Source organism: Actinia tenebrosa, unplaced genomic scaffold (genome assembly GCF_029948245.1).
Source record: "Actinia tenebrosa isolate PJP-AT-01 unplaced genomic scaffold, QUT_ActTen_1.0 PGA_scaffold8__29_contigs__length_14323225, whole genome shotgun sequence".
Taxonomy (NCBI): Eukaryota; Metazoa; Cnidaria; class Anthozoa; order Actiniaria; family Actiniidae; genus Actinia; species Actinia tenebrosa.
The window spans coordinates 7,374,063-7,401,123 of NW_028292585.1; the positions used below are offsets into that span (position 1 = coordinate 7,374,063).

Here is a 27,061-nt window from a genome sequence, read left to right on the forward strand (position 1 = left end):
ACAGGCCATGAGTGAATAGCCCATGTAGTACAGAAAACAATGGAATATTTCACTCACTGCACATGGTTTGGGAGCATTGCACTGGCAACACATTTTTAGAGATCTACGGCACTTTTCAAAATATTCTGAAAGTTGTATGCCAAAATTTTGTAACATGATAATTTCAATCTTAACTTCAGAAGACCACCAATGTTTTACCAAAAATCACATTTCTAGGTATCAGATACCCCAAAATTATTACAGGAACAAGAATAAATATATGGAAAACATAATCCCGACAAATGGAAAACATAATCCCGACAAATATGCTAATCAGATATAATCAGATTTGTTAATTATTATTATATGAATTTTTTTTCTAAAAAATATAAAGGATATTGTTATTAAAAACAAGAAGGTTGAATAGTTAAAGTTAACGAAAATGTTACTTCAATTTTCATAAATATGCAAACTCTGTGTCTCTGAGTTGCACGCTGAAATTTGGTTTTTCGCTGCCGTCAGTCAAAAATAAGAAAGGTAAGGACTGATTAGGTTTGATTGACGGCAGCGAAAAACCAAATTTCAGCGTTCAGATCGCACACAGAGTTAGCATGTTTATGAAAATAATTGCAGTAATTCTTTAAATTTTGATTCTGTAGTTAGGTCAAAGGAAAACCAGCTACATTAGATGTCATGCATGTTGGATCTATCCATCTGCTATGTCTTGAAACCCTTGACAATGTGCACTAAAGGTTATGTCCACACTAATGCATTTTCGAAACACTCCATTTTTGTTTCACCAAAAACGCATCGAAAGCTTCAGATCTAGCCTGCAGAGCAGGCGTTCTTTCGATGGGTTTGAGGAAGAATCAGGTTTTGGGGTTCCTGTTTCAACTACGTGCCCACAAGAAAAATGGGACCTAGCAAAAAAAGGGAATGTGGGGGGAGGGGCCCTTCACTTCTCTTTTGCTCGGTTTCAATAATTCTCGCTTGTGCCAATTTCCAAAGTTCCCCAAAAACCCCGGTTTTTCCCCAAACCTACAAGAACACCTGCTTTGCAGGCTACTTCCCATCTGCACTAGCGTTTTTATGGCATCCACATAAAAATGATCAAAAACCAAAAAAGTGCAGAATTGAATCACATCAGTTTTCAAAAGCCTATACAGTTCAAAGCTCTGGAGAGTGTTCTCTAACAAATTTATACCCTTTCAATCATTTTAGTGTGGATGCAGAAGCCAAAACGCATTAGTAATTTGTTTGGACGACGCCCAAGCCTTTTATCTAATGAATTCAATATGATCAGAAATGGTGCTCTTAAGTAAACTTTTCTCATTGTAATCAAATTTTATTCAATTCGAATTCATTATTAGTCTCCTTTGCAGTCGTTCTTAGTATCAGTTACTTTGGAAGGAGTTTAGGACCGACGCTAAGGAAGACTGCAAAAGAGACCAGTTCATTATAAGAACAAGCCTTATCTGAATAGTTGGCAACAAAATCAATTTGTGACATTTTCATGGCTGAGGAGGGTTTTCATTCTTCACACACACGTGACAGCTAAGCGTAACCAAGGAATGTCAGTTGCTAACCAAGAGCCAAATATTTTCCCATCTGGCCCAACCTAACTCAGTCTCACTTCCTTAATCCCAGAAAATAACTACCTTTTCTCTTTCAGTGTTGAAGTTATTTATTACAAATAAGTTTTTACATTTCATAAAACAAACTCAATGCTAAAAAAAATAATCCGTTGGTCAGATTTCATCCCTTAAAACTGAGCAACACTTTGAGCCTTTTTAAGCATAGTTAATGAGCGACATAATATTATGATGTTTGCAACAACTTTGTTTGAATGCATATATATATATAATATTCGGTTTTGAAATTTTTTTAAAACAACAAGGAATTCCATAAACCTTTTTTTCCAATCAATCAGAAATATTTGGGGTTTTTTTTGGCAGAGTACCTTTCTTATTCAAACTGATAACAAAAGACATATCAATAACAAATTTGTTTTTCAAATTACAAAAAAAAAAACTGACAAAAGAAAATTCAAATAACTTGATGCAATTAGACAACAAATATGAGGACTTTTTACTTGTTCATGTTTTAAAATTACCGTGCTACATTTGCAAACACAAAGATTTTACTTCAAAAACTCAAAGTTATAAGACCACTTCATTTTTGTATATAGGAATTTTAAATTGATCCGAAAAAGATATCCAGCGATGGATTTCTTTTCTTCTCGCCGACCAACATTCCTTTGATGCCAGTCACTGTTTATTAAATATTGTTTATTGTTTGATTAAATTTATCACCGGCATTCACTGATCCCATTAATATTGCCATCGATGATTCCATTGGTGTTGCCATTAGTGATTCCATTAGCGATTCCTTTGGTGTGGCCATTTGCTAGCCCATTCATGTGAACATGTGACATGGCTTTCTTGGATAGGACGGCATCTTTTTTTGAGACGTGTTTGCGTTTTAAACCAATGTCGAGTTCTGTGTTTCTGTGTCTGACAGCAGTAATGCTGTGTTTGTGTTCTAGCAACATGTGGTTTTGAGGTTTCAGACCAATGCAAGCTCTGAAAGAATGATTAGATGAATTAAAATTGCATTGTGCGTGTACCCAAGGGGAAGGGGGTGGTTATTATTAACACTCTAAAGTGTTTTCCAATTTACTTTCAAAATGGAACGAGAGGAACTCTAGCACCATGAGAACAAATCCTTACCCATCTGTCTTACTACTATCCACTTTTGGCACCACTAGATATTAATGAAGAAATAGAAATTGTGCTGTGTACAATTTACATTTTTAAAGCACACAGGAACTGGCAGAATATGGGGACAGGCAAAAAATTTTGTTTTTAGTATGCGAATGACAGATTGGAAGGTGCGCACATGCTGCATGCCCCCCAAAGCACATCCTTCAGCCAATCAGAATGTGATATCAGTTTTTTAATAATTTGCTATCAATACAATGGGGCCTGTTATACGGATCTACGTTGATCTAATCTCAGGGAAGGCCATCTCATCACAAAACAAAAAGATTCTCCGGTTCTCTAAGTAGAGTTGTTTGTTGGTTTTCTCTGGTGCTTCGAGAGTTTTTCCACCGGGTTCTCCGGTTTTTCCTCCCTCCACAAAAATCAACTTCTAAATTCTAATTCGATTTACCGGCTGCTTTAGGTTGCACAGCCTGTTAGGCATTAAGCTGTCCACCCAGGAGTGGTAAACGCATTAGATTCTAGAGTCAAGTTTCAACCTACCTGAAGATATTTTCAATGCAGCTTCGCTGTTTGAAGAGAGCATTTACCACAGGAGTATCCCTGGGTACAAGTGGAGCCTTGAGCAAGTAACTTAATATTGAGAGGATAGTGTTGAAAGACTGCAATTCTTCTTCACCGTCAACCTTAAACTTGATTCTCTCACAGATTTCACAGAGAATGACAAGGTCTAATATGATTGGAGCGGCAAGGAGAGAGTCCTAAACAAATCATAAATTTTATGACAAAATTATTATTTACAATTGAGTTTGCTTTAGGCAATCTTATGATTCATTCTATACCCTTTAGATGGGCCTAACAACCCCTACTTCCCCTCGGGACCCCAATCCCACCCCTCTTGGAGGACATCTTTCAGGGCCTGGAGGAGGGAGCTGACCAAACAGACTGTGGAGATAAACTTCTATCTTTTTGAATTTTGTCCTTGTGAGGTGGGTGAAGGGGCACTAAGGTCTCTATCTGTAATCCTTATCCTTGGCAATTCTTGGCATTGCATGCAGACACCACAATATTACGTACATTTGCTATCAAGGACAAAAAGTGACAGTCCAAAGTGTTGCATGCTGTATCATTCAGTACCAGATAATGAATTTTTTCCTACCTCACATGTGTTGTGCATAACAATGGTATTCAAACCATGCATGAAGATCTCAGAGGTATATTCATCCATTGCTCTCTTGCTGTCTCCAACATACGGAACATATTTGATGACAACACAGTGATCAGGTTTTTCACCTTCACCATATAAAATTCTATTAGATTCGACCATGTCATCCACAACATTGCTTTTTGATATTTCCTTGGATCGAAACTGCTTTGGCGCAGAAAGGTTCCTGCCATCATTGTTACCAAGGTGATTGTAGCTAACAATAGACACAGGCTGAAAAAAAAGGGAATTTTTAAATTGTTTAATATATATTAATTTAATCACATATTCATTTATTTGCAATGCAATAATAATAATGAATAGGTGCTTTAGAAGTTCAATATAACAAGGAGAAAATAAAAATAAAATAAAGTTATCTATTAATATTTATTTGTGGGCCCTGCAGTTTGGGCACCAGTACTGAAGATGGTCGCTACCAGCATCTTCAATGGATCTTAAAATTACATCATACCATTATTGACAGCTGCCAATCTTAATCATATAAGATGATCGAGTAGTAATACCAACCTTGATGCCAGCACTGACAAGGAAATCAACCAGGACAGACTTCATCTTAGTTTGTCCAGACTTGAAATCATCTCCAGCAAGGAAGGTCTTGTGTCTTTCAGCCAGCTCAATCAATCCAGGAACATTGGTGTTCTGGGGCGAACCATTTATGTAGGAGCACTAGGTAAACAGAAGATAGGAAAATGAGATGGAGAAACTACATACTACTTATCATTCAACTACTGGGCCTCAATAGTTGGTAAAACACTAAAAGAATTCTAGAATTCTATTGAAAACTTGCAATTCAGCTGATGAACATTTCAAGATGAGACAGGGAATTCTAGTGACGTCAAGTGAAACCCAGCATGAATACTCACCCCTTCCAAAATGGTAGCCACAGCAAAGATAGTAGAAGGAGAGACCTCACTTTCATTTCTAGCAATTGATGCAAGAAGTTCATCAGCTGTTTCATTAAGACCTGGTCTAACATCACAGAAGCGCTCAGTGTTGGCAGTCCATAGGACAATGACTTTGTCTAACTTATTTGTTTCTTTAAAGTCCCAGATGTCAGCTCTGATTTGCTCCATCATGCTTTGTTTTGTTCCAGTTAGAACATTATCAGCTCTTTCAGCTTGATTCGCGGCAATAAAATCAGGGCAATAGATCGAAGGGCGTGGCTTCATGTCAGCCAGGAATGGGCGCAGCTGTTTCTGGAGATTCCAGTCTAAGACTTGGGCTCTTTCCATTGCATCAGCAAGGTTCATTGATGAAATATCCCATCCATCAAAAACTATATCATTAGGATTAACCATGGGGAGAAGATCTTTAAATGGAACATGTACATCTCCATCTGTTCCTGTGCCAATACACACAGTAGATGCTTGCGTCATGGATCCAACATAGTTTGGTTTCTGTATGGCAAAATAAACAATGAAAATGTTTTAATTGACATTTAGTTACTACAATAAAATAAAATCTTCAAATTTTAATGATACCCTGAAACAACCTCTGGCCTAACCAAAGTCAGGGCATGGCTAACTCACAGATCAAACCCTGAAACAACCTGTGGGCTTATCTAAGTCAGGGCATGGCTAATTCAAAGATTGAACCCTGAAACAACCATTGGATTACTGCCAATCCAAAGCATATGGTAGATGGGGCAGGAGCAATTAGTTATTTCTGATTGACCACGGATGTGCCTTACCTTTAAACCTTCTTTGGTATGCCATGAAATATTCTTCTGGTTAGCAACAACTGCAGCTGTGAGTGTACATCCATTGTTGCCACCCCAACCAACTAACATGCAACCAAGCTTGGGAACTTTACGTTTCGTTTGAAAGGTATATAATGTTTCTTTGGGCACGACAGTGAAGGAGTTATTCTCACTATCTTTCTTTACTTCAGTGGTATCGTAGATATACTTGCTTTCAATGTACTCTTCAGTATAAGTGACATTTGGGCTGGTGACAATCAGCTTGGCCATTGTTGTTCTTTGAAAATATAAGGTATTATATATTGTTTTCTTTTCTTCTAGTAAACAATTAGGCAAAAAAGATCATAAAGATCATAATTATATTCGAAAATTAGAAAGCAACCGTGTGACAATTTTAAAGTTTATTGTAAAGATGTAACTGCGGTTTTTATTTCTGCAAACTCAGTAATTTCAATGGCTCGTTGTGAAATTGGTTTTTCACTGCCGCCAGTCAAGAACAAAAAAGGCACCAACTGATTATTTTTGATTGACGCATTTGCAAAATATTAAAAACTGCAGTAAAGATAATTGCCTATTTAAGTAAATTTAGTCATTGATTTAAACATAGCAATATTTACACAATAACTAGTTTATCGTAATTAGATATAGAGTATTTTCCCCTCAATCTTTAGTTTTTATATTTCAATTTTTTCTTTTTTTTTATCCATTTAGCTTTTTACTATTTTTTTAGTGTAACAGGTGAAGAGCCACCTATAGTGGATACACTGATATTAAATCATTATTATTTATTAGCTTTTTAAGCAGCATATATAGTTCTTGAATTAAGTTTGTAGAATTGTGGGAACAGAAAAATAAGAAATACAAGGGTCTTCTTTTATTTCTTGTAGAGTGTTGCAACACATTCTCAAAAAGTCGAATGGCAAAAATCATAATCAAATGTTCAAAAGACTAAATCATAAGCACTCGATTTTCCACAGACAGAATACTGTGCAATTCAGAGATTCGCTGTAAAACTTAACTTTAAAAGACGCCAAAAGAATATTAAAGCTTTATGATGGTAGTATGGGGCAACCTCTGCGAAACTGAGGGTAAAAAAAATGACAGGCGAGGTAAAATAAGATTATCCAACCCGTTCAAAAGAATCATAGCAATAAGACAACATTACCAAAGTTTCTTTACCGATGGATATCTTTTGCTTTTTCCCCTTCTTCTTCAATCCGCGATCTGTGGTTGACTTGGGAGTATCGATCGGCCGTTTTAGATCAGACGCAAATGTCTTAGGCAATAAATAAACCTAGAGTAGTTCGAGGTCACAGTCCAACAACACACTGGCCGATCAATGGATCGTGGACAATATATTCGTTGCTCTTCGATTGGTTAAGAAATATGGTGTGACTGTTCACAGCCGCTTCCCACCCTTACTATAACCTGAACCGTATCTGACTATACGTTTATTTTTAGTAAGTCAGATTAGTGTCACTTACAAAGCCTCTACGTTTAATAAGAAACGGAAAATCAAGCCGATAAAAATTTTTCAGGCAAAAATATATGAGAGAAAAGCCAAAATTCACCAGCCAAAGCTTTCGATATGGCGCTACAGGAAGCCCAAGCTTGGTTTTAGTTACTCTACAGTTAATTTTTCCTATGGAGGACATTTGTTTAAAACCTAATTAAGGCATCTCTAGATGCCTTAAATAGGTCATAAAAAACAATTGCAGGAGCTATATTTTTCCCTTTAATTTTCTCGATATTCAGAAAACCGACTTGGGTTCCCTGTGTTATGACGATGCTCTCCCTACGGAACCGTTTTCATCGTATTTTACAAAAAGATCTACAGTTGGAAGAATCCCAAATTTGCCTTTTTTTCTGAAACGTCCATTTGAGCGCTCCAAAAGCCCCTTTGGTATTAAAGCGAGTGCTCACTCAGAAATCTAGTTGCCATCATATCGTCACTCTCAGATCAGTTTTCGTGTGACTGTGAAAAATTCGGTGCTTAGTGCAGTTTTCGTATGACTGTGAAAAGTTCACGGCACGAACACGGTCGTGACACAGCAAATGATACGCCAGACAAATCATATTGCACGAGAATTTACTCTCCATCCAATCAAATACTAGTACCCGGAACACGGCATAACACGGCGCGGACACGGTCACGCCAATATCATGGCACTTTTAGACCAATCATATTGCGCGTGAAAAAAATCAGCCAATTAAAATTCTAGAAAGTATGCGAAAACTGCACTATGATAGGAGATCGTGCGATGTGATTGGTGTGGCGTGTGCCTTATAGTGTGACATACGTGCCGTGAGCTTTTTTCCCCCACCAAAATCTCCAAAATTAAAAGTCAAGTTATAGTTTCAGCTTTCTCGAAAATAATAAAATAATGTATTCCACAAACATATTGGGTCTTTATTGGTAAACTGAATACATATATCTTGTTTTTGACATGCACGAGCGAGAGACATTTTACCGCGCGTCACTTCATAGCCTGCAGGTATTGTCGAAATATAAGCATTTTCTATATAATTTGAATATAATAGTGTTTTTACTTCGCCAATGCCGATTTCCATACAACTAATACAAATAATACAATTTTGTTTCACGGGCAAGTAAAATCACTCTAATTATCTTTCCAAAATGTTGGCAAAGCGGGAAACTAAACTGTGGTGTGTGATTCACCTCTCCTGAAATGTGCGCGACTCCTAAATGCCGCATGATTGATTCAATTTCGTGGGAGCTGGGGGAGAAACACTTACCTAACAGCCAGCAACACTGCGGTTCGAAACAAAACTTGGAAATTATTTCAAAAAGCTAATGCTGACCCACCCTGAAAACCGACGGAAGTTGCTATTCTGGAGCTCCTTTATGCGAAAATGTCTTTTGCACTCAGAATTACCTCGTGATATATAAATTTCTTGGCAAATTTGTAATTTTAAAACGAGCCACACATATGGATAGCCGGCTACAATTGTCTTGGTTCGTGAGACACCAGACGGTATATTTGCCTTACAATGAACGAAATTTATTTTATATCATACTCTGATGTCATACTAGAGAATTTACGTGGTTATGGAATATTACTAGCACGAGGGAAGCATGCTCGTCTCTTGACATGAATGCATGGAAAGCTAGAATCTCATGCACTTGCGTGACGTTTTACTTGGTACTAGAAATAGTTTTCCTGACAAAAATAAATAAAGTCAAGACCTAACGGGAAATTTCTAAACCAACAGTTGTTTAATAGGGGCAGATCGAAGGGCTGGAGGATTCGCAGTAAACGCATAGGTAGTCTAGTAATTCTCTGATATCATACTCTGATGTCACGGACTGTGAATTTAGTCAAACTCAGTTGAATAGTTGACGTTACCTGCATTAGACATTTTTTCAGTGCGAATAAGCACTCTACTAGATCGAAAACTTACGTCATTATGGAATATTACTAACACAAGGTATAGCGCATGCACGACGTACGTGTACTTGGAACTACATGAATAATTTTCCAAGGGCGGATCCAGGGTTTTTTTGAAGGGGGGTCTCAGGGGTAAATTTTGTGGGCAAAGGAATCCCAGTCGCATTTTTACCACAAGAAGCCCATTTGACCTCAGGAATGACAGGGGGGTCGCGACCCCTCCGACCCTCCCCTTGGATCCGCCCTTGTTTTCTTTATATTAAAAAATAAGTAGGAAATTAAGACAAGACCTAAGGAGAAATTTCTAACAGTCGTTAGGGAAGGTACGTTTTTTAACTGGGTGCCGGGGGGGGCCGAGGATGAATTTAGAGAGCGCGCGGTCATTGCCGAAATAAGAAGAGCTTTCTACAAATTTCTTTACTTATATTATTCTGCACATTAAAGCTTCGAGTTTAGCTTCTGGTTTGACTTGAGATAAGGTATTCTTCGAGTTATGAATTGAGTTACGGAAATAGCGCGTAACTCGAAAAATATGGTTCAATCTGTTGGGTTCGAGTTACGTAACTTGAGTTATTTCAGGTGTCAAAGTGGGCGTGGTCCCCATAATATGGGTGTGTCCAAGCGCGTAACTCGAAATTTTGTGTCACTCGAAAATCGTAACTCGAAAATCGTAACTCGAGTTTTTCCTTCCCTGGTTTGACTGAGTTTGATATCAATAAAGCCGTGGAACGCAAATAAACCAGTGTTGTTGTGATTTTTTCTCAAGATTCCATCGGGATTGGTATGTCTTTTTGTTCTTTAGTATTTTTTCAAAGGCGTTTGAATATTACTTATTATCATAAATGATTTTACGTTTTTCCCGAAAATCAGGGAAAAAAAGCAGCAATTCTTTGTATATTTAAAGTGACTCTCAATTCCCATTTTCTCTGCCTAAAGAATCGCCAACGATCGAGGGACACTGCTTGCAGGGAACTCACTGTTTGTTTACGTCGAGAATTTTAAAAGAATAACGATCGGAATTTTTAGATAACGCCCAGATTTAAAAAATTGTTCAAATTTTTGAAATCTATCCAAACAAACACACGCCATTGCATTCGAAGAAGGTAAAATTTGAATACGGGAAAGTCCCGTATATTCGAAAGTGAAACCAGCCTGCAGCCAACACTCAACTCGAAGACCTATGTTCTAAGCTGAAGATTTCTATACTTTATCTTCGATTTTTTCTGAACAAGAAATATTCTAATAGTTGGACTTCAGCTGGGGTAAGTATACTGACCGGCTGAGGGTTAAATCAAAATATTCTAGCTAGATATACGGCTTGAGAACACTCTTATCTCTCAAATTTGCAATTCAATGACCGCGCTTCTTTCGCTTGAAGAAGTGAGAATCGCTTTCAGTTAGTATTTTTATCAGTTTCTATGCTATATTTAATGCCCAAACTATACTCGTGACATGATAAATAAAGAGCTTTCTCTTTTTTTTTTCGCGGGCGCCTTTGTTTTTCCACATAATTTCCCTATGGTAGCTAATGTCGCTCTTTTGTTTATACAGCTATTTCAAAGAGGTTGAATACTGAATACTGCATACTGAATAGTGTATTTCAAGATCGTAGTGCAATGTGACCGTTTAAAGTAGGATTGATAATAATAATTTATTTTATTTTTAATGCGATTCCCGATCTGAAACAATATACTCACTACATGTAGATAGTTATGCACTAGTCAATTGAAACCCCCGCCCCCCGACCCCCGCGGCTAGCGGGGCACTGAACGGCGACGTGACGCGTTTTTGATGTGCTTTTAAGAGCATGATTGCACCGGGGGTTAGGGGATTTAACGAATGGTTTTCACAGCGGGGAATCGAGCGGCGAATTTAACGCTCGTTTGAATATGTAAGGGCCTGGAAACAAGAGGTCGGCCATCTTGAAAAATACCAAAAAGGTGTTGTGATTCCAACTGCACAGGCAGCCCGTTGCCTAGTACAGAGCAGTATGTTCTACACAAAACACATGCTCAAACAAACTTATAGCAGTTTCTACCTATACACTTTTACACTGAACTCCACTGATAAGAACCTTTCTTAAAATTGTAGCCTTAATAGGTTCTTATGTGAAGGGGTCTTAAAGGAAGAATTTTAGCCTAACAAGTTCTTTAAAAAAACCCAGGTTCTTATACGCGGGTTTTGTTCAGTAGTTTCGGTCAGTTCGAATGTAGAATCAGATCAAGATTAATCTATTAAAACTGCTGCTTCACAATATTTACAAGCATTCTTCATTTTCAATTTAATACCATTAAATTCCCAGCTGCCTAGACCTAAATCTAAACGTTTTCGCACGATTTGAGGTTCAGAGCCCATGAAAATATTGAGCATTGAATATTTAGTGCATGGAGCACACAACAATTGGCTCTGTGTAGCACAAGAATTTGGAGTTGGCATGAAATGTGTTTCTTGTTGACTACTAAACCAAAATAACGGGGCCACAAAAGCGGGGGTTTTAACAGTGAATGTGCCCCCGACTACCGGGGAAAATGTCTGATTTTAACACCACTCAAATGTTAAATTCCCCGGTATTTCGCGGGGGTCGGGGGGGTGGGGGTTTCAATTGACTAGTGCATTAATTGCTGTATATTTACTTTTTATTTCAAATTAACGAGACCCACTATAACCTTTTGGTCTTGGGATGCTATTCAGTATTCAACCTTTTTTGAAATAGCTTTATACTCTTACAAGGAAGTATATATACAAGAGTAAGAGTATATATATATATATATATGCATAAGAGCGACATTAGATACCATAGGGGAATTATATAGCAAAACACATGAAATGAAATGTTCTAGTGCATTCTTTATCGTTTTTTAATTAATCAATTAATTATTCTATAGATATTTATTGATTATTGATAATTGATTATTTAATCTTTCCGATTTTTATTTTCACCATTTACTTTAAGTAAACTGGGCTCCCTGTGATAATACACAGAGGCAGTGGAACTGGGGGGGCCGGGGGGCACGTGCTTCCCCACGAAATTTTTTGGGGGTGCATGGCCACACTGTTATTAAGTTATTGTTGTGATTTTCTACAGTGCCCCCAAAATATTTTTTTGCAGTGTCCCCCCAAAGATTTTCAGCTTCTGCCGCCCCAAAATACAAAGCAAAAGCAACCACTCTGATCTTTTATAAGAGATTAGTCATTATTTAAAGGGGGTGGGGGCTGGTGAAAATGTGGGGAGGACCAAACATTTTTGTGCACTAAAAAAGGGGGACCAAAAAAAATTGTGTAATAGATACTTGTAACCTTTTTTGTTAGACACTTGTCCATTTTTATCATTATCATTATTATTGGGAGGGGAACAGAATCACTAAAATTTGAGTTCTATATAAAAGGGGAGGGGAAAAAATTGAGCATCACATTTCTCATTTCCACCAGCCCCCCGCCCCACCCTCCCACCTCCCTGTAAAATAATGACTGGTCCCTAAGTTCATATCAGTCATATTGATACTTTATGCCCTTTATACCCATAAATCAGATATAAATATTGTCACAGATTAAAAATGCCCTGATCCCAATATGACTGAAAACCCTACATGGGTCTGAGTCATCACCCTCTGATTTACATCACTCCAGCTATAAAATAATGTATTGATTTGGCAAAGTGAGACAAACACCATTCCCCTGCAGCATGTCGGAATGCAGCTGAATTTTGAGGACATAACAATAGGTTTCCAATTTTCTTGAGATTGAAATTCTTTTATTTTGTCCTTAAAGTGCTACTATGATGAAAATCGCTCAAACTTGGATTCAGCTGAAACTTCCTAAGAATACTCTTTAAAGGTCCAATAATCACTGTATGAAGTGTTTTCTCGATATTCCGGACGAAAGTATCATATTTTTACGCTTATTTTTTGGAGTCTGTGACGTCATACACTCAACATCGAACATCGCTCCATACATTTCTTTGTAGTTTATGATCAAAATATCAGTAGTAAAGGGAGAAAGAAATACCCAAACACCCCAAAATATAAATTATAGTCACAAGTAATGTGAAATAAGCACATTAGCCACCCTTTGGGCTTCATAGGAATAAAATAAATTAAGGATTTATATACAAAGAAATGTATGTAGCAATGTTTGATGTTGAGTGTATGACATCACAGACTCCAAAAAATAATCGTAAAAATATCATACTTTCGTCCTGAATATTGAGAAAACACTTCATACAGTGATTATTGGACCTTTAAAGAGTATTCTTAGGAAGTTTCAGCTGAATCCAAGTTTGAGCGATTTTCGTCATAGTAGCACTTTAAGATTGAGCTGCTTTGACATGAAATGCAAGGGGTGTCGAGCCTCACAACTCAAGCCTTTCAAGACAAAGTCACGTGGATTTAAACAAATGTTTTCATTCTTGTGAGAGTAAACATAGTGCCGTGATATATCATAAGGACTATTGGCTGTTTAGTAAGAATTAGATAAAAATCACTGAACAGTTTGACTTATGACAGCTGCCAACATGGTGACTTTATCAAGGGTGGATCCAGGGAGGGGCAAAGGGGGGCTGAAGCTGCCCCTTCAGCAGAAAAACGAAACAAAACAAAACTGAAATATTAGATGCTTTTTTTTTTTTGTTTTCCGTTGTGTTAACGGACAAAACTCAATTAGCCCCCCCCCCCTAAAATTTTGGCTGGATCCGTCCTTGTGTATATGTAGCAACTAACGTTTATGCCATTTTTTCTATATTGCAGGTCAAAGAAACAATGCAAAGAAGTATTTAGGTATACATCATACCTCAGCCAGCTGGAGCGAAAGGATGTCCAAACCTTTAAGACTTGCAAATGAAGCAAAATGTGCGTGTACTAACGACAACCCCTTGAGGTTCAGGCGTTTCCATGATCGCGAAAGAGATGAATTATTAGGTTTGCAGTGTTTGATATGTGACAAGGAGTACCTCAAGAAAACGTTTGTGCTCATAAGCCGTGATGGGCATATTCTTCAATCCGGTAGACATAAATTCTACCTTGCTGAAAGGTCCCATATACCCGAGGATGGTGTCCACATGGTACACTCAGCAAAAACGGCAATCGAAAATGGCGATAATCTCAAACCTGGTGACCATATTGCATGGAAAAGGCCGTTGGGTCACTGGCATCACGCCATTGTCACAGAAACGAATGACAGCGGCAATGAAGTTCGCGTTGTTCACTGGCACGGTGACAAAAGCGGTATCATAACCCCCGACTGCAAAATACAAGAGGAATGGATAGATTTGAAAAAACAAAAAGGAAGCTTATACCTAATGGACTATTCTGAAGAGATTCTGAACACGAACCCTGCCCGACTTGTTATTGCTCGCGCTCGTTCAAGAATCGGCGATAAGGGCTATCATCTAGTCACAGATAACTGCGAAACGTTTGCTTCGTTCTGTAAGTTTGGTGTCGCAATAAGCCAACAAATTATCTGGGCATGCAAGGAACTAAAAAATGAATGTAAAAAATCTGGTCTTAAGACCTTTGCAAAAGTTGGCCTTGCTGAGCTCACCGAGCAGGCTGTCTACCAAGAACAGTGGCTTGGATTTAGTTTGGTAGTAGTCTTGGAAGGTATACACACTTGTATTGATATAAAAGACCTTTGGAAAGCCAGAAGAGAAGGGAAAATGACTAAAAAAATTGTCATTGAGCAAATCACGGAGAGATTGACGCAAGCCGTTTTTTGTGGTGGTCTAGCAGGTGTCGGGAGTGTGGTGCCCAAGGTAGGTTTTATTGTTGGGTTTTTTGGTGGTATCGTGGGCAAATGGATCGGATCCATGGTTGGTCCTAGTGTTGGGCAATTTATTGCTAGCCTGGTCGAATACGATGACAGAGCGATCTGCAAAATCACAAATTTGCGATCTGGAGATCATCTGGTGCTTCCGTACGACAGTGAAGAATCACATCACTGCATTGCACAATGGTATAACGAGGAGACAAACCATATAAACGTCATCCACAACACAGAGAAATACGGGGTAATACAAGAATGGATAGAGTTTGTACAGCCTACCTATAAGGTCATATACGAGGAGAAAGAAGGCTGCACTCCAGATGAAGCCTGGTCCAAAGCAGTGTCCAACCTTGGCCGGAAACAATACGATGCGGAATGCTTCAATAGCAAGCACTTTGCTCAGATGTGTTGCAAGAAATGATGAGGGATGATGTAACAACAACAACCATGATATATACAATTATATTTACAAGAGAAAAATAAGTACAAAGTATTAAAACCTAAATAAAGGTACAGCTAGGCTATCTATAATAACCACGAGGGCTAGCCGAGATAGATAGCTAGATAGTAACTCATCATGTAACAGGAATGACTGATTAGTTCACATTCCAAATCATTATAAGCTTATCCAAACATATTTTTTGAGCCAGAAGGCCTAATATCAAAATAAATTTCCAAAGACATTAACTTATTGTTAGGCCTTTTAGAGTATGCAACGGCGTTGCTACACAAGTTGCATGGAGCATCGCAGCTTGTTACCCTCTGCTCCGCAATGTCAAAAAATGTTACGACCAATCGTCGCAAAAAGTATAATTTGCTTCTACTTTTGGAAGCGATTGCGACTGCGACTGACACTCCACAACTTGTGTCCCAGCGCTGTTGAGAGAAAAGTTGCAGAAAAAATTGCTCCGTGTAATCGCGATTTAAGGTGGAGTCGTACAATGATTTATGAGTAGTTAAATAATTTCATTAAATATAATGCTTAAGGACTTGTGAATAAAAGATTGTATTTGTATAACTGTCACCGAGAAATTTTTACTCATGCGCAGTGTTTTCAGCGGCGAGAACAAAATTTTAAATAACTCCTAGGCTCTTGGATGCTTCGAATTCCAGCGATCCTTGCTCGATTTGATTACTTATTTGGTTAGCTTTTATAGAAGTTTATTTTTCTCTTGGCTTTCTTATTAAAGTCAGCATTGAATGCACTTAATGCGGCAAAGCTAACTCACGCAAATACCACAGGCAACCCAATTGCAATATCAATGCGATTTCAAAAGGCTACAGTCAAAGAAAACTATCAAGGTAGGCATTAACTTTATCGATTTTCCTCTAATCTTGTTATATTGATATAAAAATTTATATGGTTATATATATATTTTTAAATATCCCCTTACCGACCACAGGAAGCCCAATCGTGATTATAAACACGCATGCGCAAAAATAGGTACCCAGAATTCCAAGCAGGATTCAATGGAGAGGAGTATAACAACACAGGAGAAATGACTTCAGAAGGTAAGAAAAATATTTATATTTTGACCTTATTCCTAAATTTAATCGCATATATAACACCATATATTGCTTCTTTAGTTCCCAAGTGGCTGTCCTTCTTCAAGGAGGCTGGAATTCCTCCCTCTGTGGCCAGCAAGTAAGGCTTATGTTTTGTTGATGATTGAACTTTTTAGTCAACGTGGAAGATGATTGTTGAATGTAAACAATACTATGTTTTGTGACTCAGCTATTAATCAACTGTTATTTTAGCAAAATCTTAAACTGTCCTCTTCGTACGTAAATAAATTTTATTATTTGACTGTAAATTTGTTCAAAGATTTAATAAGTTTAAGTTCAATAACCTTGCATTTGTGACACACTTTGGACGTTACGATTTACTTATGTAAAGTTTTGTATATTGATCGATCTTTTACATATAAACTTAGAAAATCCAGTTAAGCTTTTCAAAGCTGTTGTTTGGATAAGCTTCCAAACGAAGGGTTATTGTTTAATAATCCACCACATTTTTTCCGTCCTTTAAAAACAGCTGATTATAATTCAATAAATTAAACTTAAGTTTAAATACAAAAACTTCTAACAACGTTATTTAAGCTTATAATGAACTTATTTCTTCTAGTTATGCAATTGCATTTTGTGATAATCGAATACAAAAGGACATGCTTCCAGAACTGACAAAGGTATTATTTTTGTCTTAAAAAGTGACTCCTACTGATCCATACATTAAGATTGCATGTTGTCTTGCTTCCGCAATACATTCACCCTTCAACCTTTATCTAACTGCAAAACAACCTCTGGGTTGATCAAAGTCAGGACTTGGTTAACTCACAGATCAAACCCTGAAACGACCTCTGGGCTTATCAATGTCTGGGTATGGTTAACTCACAGATCGAAGCCTGTTGCAACCTAACAGATAACTCACAAATTAAATTGCAATTTAGCTAGTTGGGTTTTTTTTTGTGGATGAAGGAAAACTAGAAAGCACAGATAAAAACCATAAGATTGAGGAAGAGACCCAACAGACTTTGTTTACTTGTTATGCCAAGTGCAGGAATCAAACCTGAGACCCCAAAGGTATAAGGCTAGTGGATTACAACACCCTTGTTTTTTACAAAATAGTGTCTTTCCTCATTCTGGCAACAATATGATTTTTATTTAACGAATGACCAGATATTCATAACTGAGTCAATAGGGTGGATATGCTTTAGTTTTTATTTTCATTATATTGACAGAATACCTTTGTGGTTTTTGTTCTAGGAGATTTTGCGTGACATGGGTATTATGGTTATGGGAGATATAATTGCAATTCTAAGACATGCAAAGCAAGTCCATGCACAGGTAATAAAAAAAATGTGAACACAATTTATTATAACAAAGAAGACAACAATAATCCAATCAAAAATTATTTTTCTTGGGTTATTTCTTTTGTTATTAGGATTTTGTATGTCATATTATGCCCCCTTTTTCTCCAGACTCAAAAGGAAAAAGCAGTCAAGGCTCTGGAAATTATTGAAGAACAGGAGATTGTATCAGAAACAAACTCTCCAAAAGTATCTTCAGGTATATATACACTCACATACCATAGTCATTTATTATGTAGTTAGGATAGTACGGGGCGCTAATTGGTTCGAAAACTGTGCTTTATTAGTGAACGGAGCACAGTACTGATGCCATCTGCACATGCAAAATGCTGCTAGATCCTGTGACCATCTTTCTTTTTGAGTTAATAATTTCAATACCAAAAAAATAAATAATTAGTAACTATATAATAAAATGAATAAAACTCCTTTTTCTGTGCTCCATTCAGTAATAAAGCACTTAGGAAGCGCCGTAAGCACTTAGGAAGCGCCGTAAGCACTTAAGAAGTGTGAATTAGCACTCGCATACAACTCAAGTTTCTCCTTACACTTCTTTTGTGCTTATGTCACTTCCTGTGTGCTAGATTACTGAATGGAGAACAGAAAATCTGTTTTATTTGTTAAATAGAACATAACAGCTGAGGCTGAAATGATTCATGGGAAGTACGTTAACTAGAAGTATCTAGTGATACATCTCGTGGAATGTTCATAAATTGTTGCACTGACAGAAAGCGTGGAAGCTTTTAACACTTTTAATATCGACTGTGTATTTTAAATGAATACATCATAGGATGATTATATGTTCATTTCCCAGCATACCTTTCAGTCAGCTATGTTATATTTTTGAACCCCAAAACGATTTTTTAAAAAAACAATGGCTACTCAACATATGACTTGATGGGCAACCTTTAACCAGTTAATAAGCCTGAAGCAAGATGACGTTTTTCCCCCAACTCTATACCATAATAGTTTTTAAAATTCTTTCATATTAAAATTTTTGATTCCTTAGAGAATACAGGAACAATAGTCATAATTAAAGAACAAAAGCAGTGTGAAAAGGATTATGGTCTAGAGACGGGGGTAAAATGTCATCTCGCTTCAGGCTTATTTGACCAGTAAAGAGAAATGGCATAATGGTCATTCCACTGGACATTGTCTGTTGACTGGCCCTTATTTTTGGCCCTGACTTGCCTTGTCTAACAGACAGCATTTTTTCTTCCATACAGCTGCTAGTCGCATGGTTGACCACTGGATTAATAACCAGAGGATGTCAAGTGGAACTAAGAGCCCTGTATCTGGTACTGAATCACCTGGGAACCGTTTCTTGAAGAAGAAAATGACCATCCAAACAAAAACTGGCTCCAAAAGCCCAACAGCTAGTACTGCTTCCCCAGATCATTCCTTACTAAAGAAACGACTGACTATCCATGCAAGTACCTCTGAGTATGAACCAATGGCCAAAAAAGGAGCCACATCACTGTCAGAAAGGTTCAGTACCAAGGCAGCAGCAGCCTCACCTCTAGTTACTTCAACCACCAAGAAAAAAATAGTGCCAAAAGTACAACGAATAAGTGTGCAAGTACCAAATGACACCAAGAAACTAGGTAAGAACTAGTAAGATTTTAGGGCCAAACAGACTCTGAGATGGTTTGCATGCTAAGTCCAGTTACTAAAGCAAATAGTTTGAATGAAGAAATTTCCAAAAAAAGACTGCAAGGAGATCTTATGAGATGTAATGGGAAATATCTTCTGGCGGAGAAATCCGGGGGGGGGGGGGTATTCTTGCCCATTTAGGGTAGAGATGTGCTGCTGAGCCATCTGAACCCTGACCCTGTTTATGCACTTTTTTAAATAAATAAAATATCATTATTGTCATCTAACAACAATTATTATTCTTTGACTTTGTCCTTTCCTAAGGTATAAAACAAAAACAAACTGCTTTGACAAAACAGAAACAAGGTGTTTCTGCGGCTGGTGAGTGAAGAAGATGGACAAAATTTTAATATTTAAATTATTATAATTACATTGTACAATAATTCTCATCAGTATGTATTGCTCGAAAATGTAACCTTTTGCATCAATGTTACCAACATCTATGTTTCTTAATCATTTATATAATTCATATTTGTTTTCTTTTTTTCAGTTGCTAAAACAAAGACACCCAAAAAGCAATCTGTGTTTGACCGACTTGGTGACGAAATTGATATCCCATCTAAACCAGAAATCCACACAGTCAGCTCTACTAATACTAGTGCTAAGAAAACCCAGCCAGCACTGAAACCCCTAAAAACAAGTATAACTGCACCTAAGGGTACCATCAAGGTAAGAATTTTGATTCCTTTTACCCAAAACGAAAATACAAGGTCTTGGCATTCCATTTGAGTAAGGTTTGTTAGGTGGCCTTCCCTTGATTTTATGGCTTTTCTCTGGGATCTCTAGTTTTCATTCCTCCATAAAACCCATCATCTTAATCTCTATTTTAATTTATCTTTGAGTTAGCTGTTTCAGGGTTCAATAAAATTGGAAGATTTGATAAAGCTTTTTAACCATTACCAGAGGTTATGGTCTCTTTAAAATTTCTCTCCAGCCTACTTTTGTTTAAGTCCAATTTTACTCAAGCAGGGTTTTCTAAATGACTAATTCCTCCCTCAAAGTATCCAAAGAAAACTTGTGTAAATTATCCACATGCATGAATTAAGAGCAGGGGTGTTATGAAGTTTCGACCTTGGGGGCATAAATTGATATCCACAGGAATCCTGCATAAGGAAATAAAATTTTGGAGCCAAGATGCAAAGTTCAGAATAGTAATTCATAGTGGTATCCAAAGAAAAACTATCAAATAAATAAGAATTATAGTTAACGTGCCCCTCGCTTTGTCCCTGATAAAGGGTATCAATTACCAATACTGAAAGGGTATGAATTTGAACATCAAGATCAAGGAAACTTTTAAATTTTTTACAGACTAATGCATCAGCAATATCTGGAGTAGAGTTACCAAAATCAGTGTTCAGTCGTCTTGGAGGGATAGCTCCTACATCATCCACCCAAAAGGTTACAATCCAGCCTGTCCTTCCTTCCAAGCGGCAACAGGTCATTGATGTCTCTAGCCTATCAGATGATGACAATAATCAATACGAAGAAATAGACTATACAACCCATAGTGTTCTTCGTCCCCCACCCAAGAAAAAACAAACTGTTAAAGTAAAACCTGTTAAGACTGTGAAGCCCGTGAAGCGGACAGTAGGAGTGGTTTCTCAGATTAGTGACACTACTAAATCTGTATTTTCAAGATTAGGGCCAAAATAATGGATTTAGTTAGCTTATTTTTAGCAGATTTTCAAACCTAAGGAAAAGAGCTTTTTAATGAATATTCTGCAGATATCTTCTCAAGATCAGCTTCAGCACAATGATCCCAGAAAATCAGAGGCAAAGAAAATGTCTGAAAGTCACTCTAGGGCTGTCTCATGATATGCTTCCCCCAACTGCCCAACCCCTAAAAGATAAAACGAAAGGGAGTGTGTGAAAAGTATTTGTCAATCCGGGCGACAAGATCTCCCTAAAAAACGTGGACATGACCTCTAAAAAACAGCTTCAATGGTTTTGCCTCTAAAAATATGCAGTTTTTTTATTAAGCTATTTTGGAAAAACTGATGTTTTAGGGTTGTTCTAGAGCTGTTTTATCACATGGGATACCAGAAACAACGCTTAAATTTCTCAGTTGTTTCCACTGACAAAATTCCGTTTGACATTTGTCGAAACTGGGATTAAAATTTGTTTAGTTCTAATGATTATAATATTATATAAATATATTTTGTAATTTTCAATATTTTGAAAACTCAACAGCTGCAAGTTGCGTTTGAATTTGATTTCTTACTGTTAACAGCCAAAAATATATAATATACCTCATAGTGATAAAAATGTCAATGAAAAACCACATTTCAGTATGCATGCAGCTTAAAGTTTATATCATATTGAAAACTACTATGAAGTCTATGAGAGACATTTTGAGCTTGGCTGTGCATTTTTCCATTCTTATGGGGAAAAATTAGATTGGCAAAGTATCTTCTCAAGCATTACTGATTTAAGAAAGAAATAATACTCTTGGTTTTCATAGTCCACTTAAAAAATTTAATGGTCTGATATGTTTTTTAAATTATTTTTTATTGATTATGTTGAATCTGTTGTAAAAAAAAGTTATGAAGTTTTATTCTATAATTTTGAATGGTCTTCATTGTTATGGAGCTATAAATCGTTATGCAAGAACAGGAGACTATTTCCTAGACCATACCACTATTATTATGAGGCCTATTATACCTGTACAAGTAACCTTCAATAACCATTCATATCATATTTGGGTGAAGGGAAGCAGAAGGCACTAATGTGACACAACATAATAATAATAATAATAATAATAATAACAACTTTATTAGACAGGGTAACACCGTTACCATAAATGATAATTTTCAGGTGGCCCTCGATAAAATATATACAAAATAGAATAATAATAATAAATAATAGTAAAATATATATACATATCAAATCCCCTCCCCGCCAAACCATCAATGCCCCCTCCAACCCCCCATCCACCCCCTACCCTCCCCCACGCGACGACCCTCCCGCAACCGGGTGTATATGAGACTATATCATAAGCAAAAAAAAAAGACTATCCTAAATATGTAAATAGAAAGTTCTAAAAACAAAATCAAAAATATGAGAGTGTATATTTGTAAGAGAGCTGCCACACGAAAACAGAGCATCAGGAATTCAGCCGGACATATGAAAAAAGGCCAAAAGTGAGGCACCAGCTAGCCTGCGTCACATCCGGAATTTTCTTTGTAAATAGGCACCAGCACAAGAAAGCAGAAAGCATGTTTCAATGGAATGGATAAAGAATAGAAGAAAAGATTAAAAAAAAAAGCAAAATCAAAAATGTCCAATAAATGATAAATTGATTACTTTTATTAAACTATAAAGTTATTAACAATTTTTAATATCATTTTATTAAATCATAATGAAAAATGCCTCTTTCTTGATTGGATTGATTTATCCAATCAATCTCTATTAACATAGGTAGCCCAACTAACACAATTTGTTAACCCTTTAAAGTAATGAATTAAAATCTAATTTAGTATTGCAAGTTAAAAGCTGATGATACTCTGTGTTATTTACAAGGTCAACAAGGTGTTACAAAGCTTCAAGATTTAAAATTATCTTCGTCCCTTGAGTCCACATGCAATGTTCTTTATTTTTTCTTTCGGGCTTCCTGTGTTCGGAGCGAAGACTGGAATTTCCACAGGGAAACCATCAGAAAAGAAAACGCGTTTCTTTGGTCGACGTTAGAAATCAGCTGTTGGAAACTTTTGCAAAGAGACTTGGTAAAAAACCCAAATTGGTAAGTTGTGGGAAAACTTAGAATTAAGTTTTAAATTAGTCTTACAACATATCTCCTTGTATTGTGATATTTTTCTCTAAAACTGTGAATTTTTTTTAACTTACTTAAACCTGGAAATCATGTTTGAGCGACCTGTTGGACCTTGGAACACTAAGCTAATGCTTCCTACACTTCCAGAAGGTTATATAAGTTTTATATGTGCCCAAGAACTTCATAAGTAAGAAAAAACGTAACTGTAAAATGCATATAAAACAAGTTACTCTATAAAACTTTTACACAATAATTGTCTCTGATAGTTTCATTCTCATTTTGCCATTGCTCTGTAAACTTTTATTCCAACAAACACAGCAAGACTCCCAGCCATGATTCCAAGAGATAAGGCCCCTAATGTTGAATCCAAAAACGAAGTTACAGCTGATGGTAGTCTTTTTCCAGAATTTCCCTCACTGAAAGGTGTATCTACTTGATCAGAACATCCTGCTTCTGGAGATAATGGAGATTTGGGTGTCTTGGGCTTTCCCTAAAAACCAAACTCAAGGTTAGAGTGAATGAAACTTTTTGTACACCTTTTGAGTTAAATTATTAGGCATCTTCATCATAGTACTTCTAAAATACTACTATCTATCCCCCTACATATAATTTTCTTAAATGACAGTTTTAACATCAACCATGTTAACTTTTACTTTTAAGATTTGCATTTAATATACCATTTAAGAATTCACTTGTGAGTGACCATGAAGCAAAGGCTGCAGGTTAAAGATTGCACTTGATGAAATACAGTAAATCTTTGATCCCATCAAGTCTAACCTCAATTTGGAGCCATTGTTTCATGTTCACTCAAGCAAATTTCAGAAGAGTCTATTCACACATATATAATTATGATTCTGGCTTCCCATAGATATTGTAGCTTTGTCCCACAAGCTGAAAATTATAGCTAGAATTTCTCAGAATTTAAAACCCTGATGCCTGGGGGAGGGGGGACTCCTATATATGGAAGGGCGGGGATGCTTGTTGGACATTACGAAAACAACCCCTAAGAGGTACTAGAGTCCTGTGCAGTTGGGTGTGGCAACTAATGATGTTTATCCCTAAAAGGTACCAACTTATTATCTTTAAATGCTAAGTAACAGAAGTCAGACACTGAACCGAAAATAATATATATTAAATGGATTATGGTAATTCAATAGAGCCATTCATATGGAGGAAAATTTAAAATTTTGTACCTAATGTAAGATGCAAACTGATCTACATGTATTTATACTTGAAGTCTGTCTTACTTAAGACTCAAAGATCAGGTATAAATGGTTTGCATCTAATTCGGTCTTTTTAAAAAATAAATAGTCATAGCAAATCTAAAACGTTGTTTGAAAAATATATTACAAACTTTCTACTCCAGAACTGTGAGTCTTTGGGAGGTACGTAAATCAAGTTAAAGTTTCACTAATATTATTCATACTCTTAGCAATAGTGTTCAACAAATATGGGACATATACCTTATGAAATGGTATTCTTTCGTTGACCGCACCCTTATTTACATAGCTTGGTCTTATTTGTTGATACTTCAGGGCTGTCAACCCTCAAGATATTCAAATCTGGAGAATTGATAGGGAAGGGACATGACGTCACAGCGCATCAAAAAGCGCGCAAAAAGACGTCTTTCCCTTGGTAACATTTGATGTGATTGGTTTATTTCTGACTAATCAGATTATCGCTTATATTACAATGGCCTGCTTGCAAGAACAGTTTATGAGGAACGTTTTGATTTTATTAGCGATGTAAAATAACACAAACAACATAAAATAATTGGAATTTTATGGTTATGAAAGTTGAGTCTCACAAGAAATGGTCAGCTTCGGCGATTATCCGGGAGATTTGAGACTCTAATCTGGAGACTGGGAGATACGGTCCAAAATCTGAAGACTCCCGGTTTATCCGGGAGAGTTGACAGCCCTGATACTTATACTGGTCTGAGTGGGCTCCCTGTATGAAGTTGTGCATGAGCACATGTCTTGCAGTATCACTGAAGCAAAGTTTCACTTTACAATTTTAATGCTTTAACTGGATCTCAACTGTCTCATCAGATTAAATACCAATTCACTTACTAATATTCTTTGTTCTGCACCCTTCTCTACTAACATTGTCACCGCAACATCTGACATTCGAAATGCTTTTACAGCATCATCATGGGTGATATTGTCCAACCTTATTTCATTTACCTAAAGTCAAGGATAAAGAATAACATTATTGGTAAGTAATAAAATGTTCATCTAAACTTTTTTTTACTGCATGTAGCTTATAAAGCATACTGTCAGCCATATTTGTGTTAGATTGTGAAATGTTTATAGCTTTGCAATTGGGGAAATGCTGTTGCAATGAGGTTGTAGTGACTCATACAGGTTTAGTATAAATCTTTGTTTAAGTGGTATATTGAAAGTTCAGTGTCCAATACCTAAGATACATAAAAGGACAATGAAATAAGTACTTATTTAGCAGCGTAAAGTTGGTCCAAATGGGGGAAAAATTGTGCTCTTGGTCTTGAAAATGGATCTCCACCTAATAGTCTCATTCTTATTTTCAAGACCTCAAGCACAGTTTTTCCCTATCTGGACCTACTGGCCAGTAAATATTTCTTACTGCAAGTATCCTGTCGCCTCGACTTAGTCTTCCATCCAATCCGGCAGCACTTTTTGCACGAATGTTGGTAACAAAAATGCCTGTGTCACATCCCACATGGGGGTGGTCAATTCCACCTCTGATATTAAAACCAAACCCTGAAATATGAGCATCATTTAAAAGATTAAAATGATCACTTTTTGAAATCAATACTTCGATAATGCTAGAAATAATTATTATGTTGTTAAATTTATTGTTTTAAAAAAATAATAAAGCATAAAATGGTTTAAGAAAAACTAAACAGTAAATGGTGAGATAATGATCTGTAATGAGGGAGCATTCATTTTTAAGGAGGGAATCCAGGGGAGGACCATTTAATTTCTACTCAGTCAAAAAGGGAGGTCATCAAATATGTCATACTACAAAATAAGGGGAGGGACAAGAATTCAACAAATTTCGAGGCAAAGTATTTTATTGAGACAGAAGAAAGAAGATTTTACATTACTATTAATAGGCAAAGGCAAAGGCAATTTATTGTCATTGTGTAAATCAGTTTTATAGGGATTCCTCCGGCCCCAATCCCCCCTCCTGAATGAATGCTCCCTTAATGAATAAAAGCTGATTTACGCAGAGCCATTTTGTTATTATTGTTCAGTTTTTCTCGATTTGATTATTTGATTTGATGAAAAGTAAGTCTTCTAATATCAACGTCCTACCACCTATCGAAAACATGAAATACAATAACGCAAACTATAAAACTTTTTTTCAAATAAATAGGAATTTTCAAGATAAACAAGAAATTGTTTCATGCCGTGACGACTGCTTATAAAAAATTTAATATTTATTAACTTCTTGAATGCGTCATTTTGTTTGAGAGTAAACCGAGGTAACACAAAGAGCTTAGTCTAAATATACCACCCTAACTATGAGATCCCATAAAACATCATAATATATGAATTAGATTTGTTAGATTATTAGTTAATGCCAGGCGATATTCGTACCATGTTCATCACTGTGTAGATAAATCGTCACAAGATCATACTCATTTTCAACCGTCTTTCTCAACTCTTCCCAAACATCATCCCTCGTTTTCTCGGCCCTTTCGACCTGCATAATAAAGAATTTTCATCACTAGAGGTTGCAATGGCGAGAATCAGCTTTCTTTAGGTAAAATGTTTAAGGTATTTTAACTCACTTTTGCGTCGTTGGACATCACTCCAACAGCGAATTTAACTTTAGACATTTTTGGAAAGGCGTTCCTTATTATTGGACGGGTGAGGTTTGGGAATCTGGGACTAGCATTAGAACGAGGCCCAATCTTTTTTGTATGAAAACAAGAAACGCTGCAAACATTCATTAGGAATTATTTTCAACTTTTATTGCAATAATTAATTAATATGTT

General features: G+C 36.6%; 4 protein-coding genes and 1 long non-coding RNA gene across 7 annotated transcripts in view; 3 read left to right on the forward strand and 2 right to left on the reverse strand.

The window, feature by feature from the left end:
- Positions 1-1,620: 1,620 nt before the first annotated feature.
- LOC116299644 (uncharacterized) lies at positions 1,621-7,057 on the reverse strand. 2 transcript variants are annotated; one of them, XM_031708342.2, is made up of 7 exons: positions 6,789-7,057; positions 5,615-5,900; positions 4,788-5,321; positions 4,432-4,590; positions 3,859-4,137; positions 3,243-3,460; positions 1,621-2,561 (listed from the first exon to the last, which is right to left on the reverse strand). In XM_031708342.2, exons 2-7 carry the CDS (start codon positions 5,891-5,893, stop codon positions 2,288-2,290), a joined length of 1,743 nt encoding a protein of 580 aa, XP_031564202.2. In that variant the 5' UTR covers positions 5,894-5,900; positions 6,789-7,057; the 3' UTR covers positions 1,621-2,287. The 2 variants fall into 2 exon arrangements, with proteins under 2 accessions (XP_031564202.2, XP_031564201.2); XM_031708341.2 differs by having other exon boundaries at positions 6,803-7,056.
- A 3,080-nt stretch (positions 7,058-10,137) lies between these two features.
- LOC116299634 (uncharacterized) lies at positions 10,138-15,808 on the forward strand. 2 transcript variants are annotated; one of them, XM_031708322.2, is made up of 3 exons: positions 10,152-10,295; positions 10,585-10,664; positions 13,776-15,808. In XM_031708322.2, exon 3 carries the CDS (start codon positions 13,841-13,843, stop codon positions 15,209-15,211), a length of 1,371 nt encoding a protein of 456 aa, XP_031564182.1. In that variant the 5' UTR covers positions 10,152-10,295; positions 10,585-10,664; positions 13,776-13,840; the 3' UTR covers positions 15,212-15,808. The 2 variants fall into 2 exon arrangements, with proteins under 2 accessions (XP_031564181.1, XP_031564182.1); XM_031708321.2 differs by lacking the exon at positions 10,585-10,664 and having other exon boundaries at positions 10,138-10,295.
- A 448-nt stretch (positions 15,809-16,256) lies between these two features.
- On the forward strand, positions 16,257-22,181 carry LOC116299635 (uncharacterized). Its single transcript, XM_031708323.2, has 9 exons — positions 16,257-16,302; positions 16,378-16,435; positions 16,916-16,976; positions 17,554-17,634; positions 17,769-17,856; positions 18,881-19,258; positions 19,572-19,628; positions 19,798-19,976; positions 20,616-22,181. Exons 1-9 carry the CDS (start codon positions 16,290-16,292, stop codon positions 20,958-20,960), a joined length of 1,260 nt encoding a protein of 419 aa, XP_031564183.1. The 5' UTR covers positions 16,257-16,289; the 3' UTR covers positions 20,961-22,181.
- Positions 22,182-22,595: 414 nt separating this feature from the next.
- LOC116299640 (disks large homolog 4) lies at positions 22,596-26,912 on the reverse strand. The gene is made up of 5 exons (XM_031708339.2): positions 26,855-26,912; positions 26,661-26,766; positions 25,681-25,817; positions 25,149-25,262; positions 22,596-23,566 (listed from the first exon to the last, which is right to left on the reverse strand). Exons 1-5 carry the CDS (start codon positions 26,900-26,902, stop codon positions 23,351-23,353), a joined length of 621 nt encoding a protein of 206 aa, XP_031564199.1. The 5' UTR covers positions 26,903-26,912; the 3' UTR covers positions 22,596-23,350.
- The window catches only part of LOC116299642 (uncharacterized), a 31,606-nt gene continuing 29,765 nt past the window's right edge, over positions 25,221-27,061 (forward strand). The window contains exon 1 of the long non-coding RNA XR_004197488.2: positions 25,221-25,293. This is a non-coding gene — a long non-coding RNA (uncharacterized LOC116299642). The remainder of the gene's footprint in view (positions 25,294-27,061) is intronic.

Bases quoted from the DNA above. Each gene is read 5' to 3' on its own strand.
- LOC116299640 (XM_031708339.2), bottom strand. From the start codon at position 26,902: ATGTCTAAAGTTAAATTCGCTGTTGGAGTGATGTCCAACGACGCAAAA. The intron at 25,818-26,660 runs GTACGAATATCG...CTCATATTTCAG, and splicing joins TCTACACAGTGATGAACATG to GGTTTGGTTTTAATATCAGA. The intron at 25,263-25,680 runs GTAAGAAATATT...CCTTGACTTTAG, and splicing joins GAGGCGACAGGATACTTGCA to GTAAATGAAATAAGGTTGGA.
- LOC116299644 (XM_031708342.2), bottom strand. From the start codon at position 5,893: ATGGCCAAGCTGATTGTCACCAGCCCAAATGTCACTTATACTGAAGAG. The intron at 4,138-4,431 runs GTTGGTATTACT...CTTTTTTTTCAG, and splicing joins TTGTCAGTGCTGGCATCAAG to CCTGTGTCTATTGTTAGCTA. The intron at 3,461-3,858 runs GTAGGAAAAAAT...TGATTTGTTTAG, and splicing joins TTATGCACAACACATGTGAG to GACTCTCTCCTTGCCGCTCC.
- LOC116299635 (XM_031708323.2), top strand. The intron at 16,977-17,553 runs GTATTATTTTTG...TTTTTGTTCTAG, and splicing joins TGCTTCCAGAACTGACAAAG to GAGATTTTGCGTGACATGGG. The intron at 19,259-19,571 runs GTAAGAACTAGT...TCCTTTCCTAAG, and splicing joins AAATGACACCAAGAAACTAG to GTATAAAACAAAAACAAACT.
- LOC116299634 (XM_031708321.2), top strand. From the start codon at position 13,841: ATGTCCAAACCTTTAAGACTTGCAAATGAAGCAAAATGTGCGTGTACT.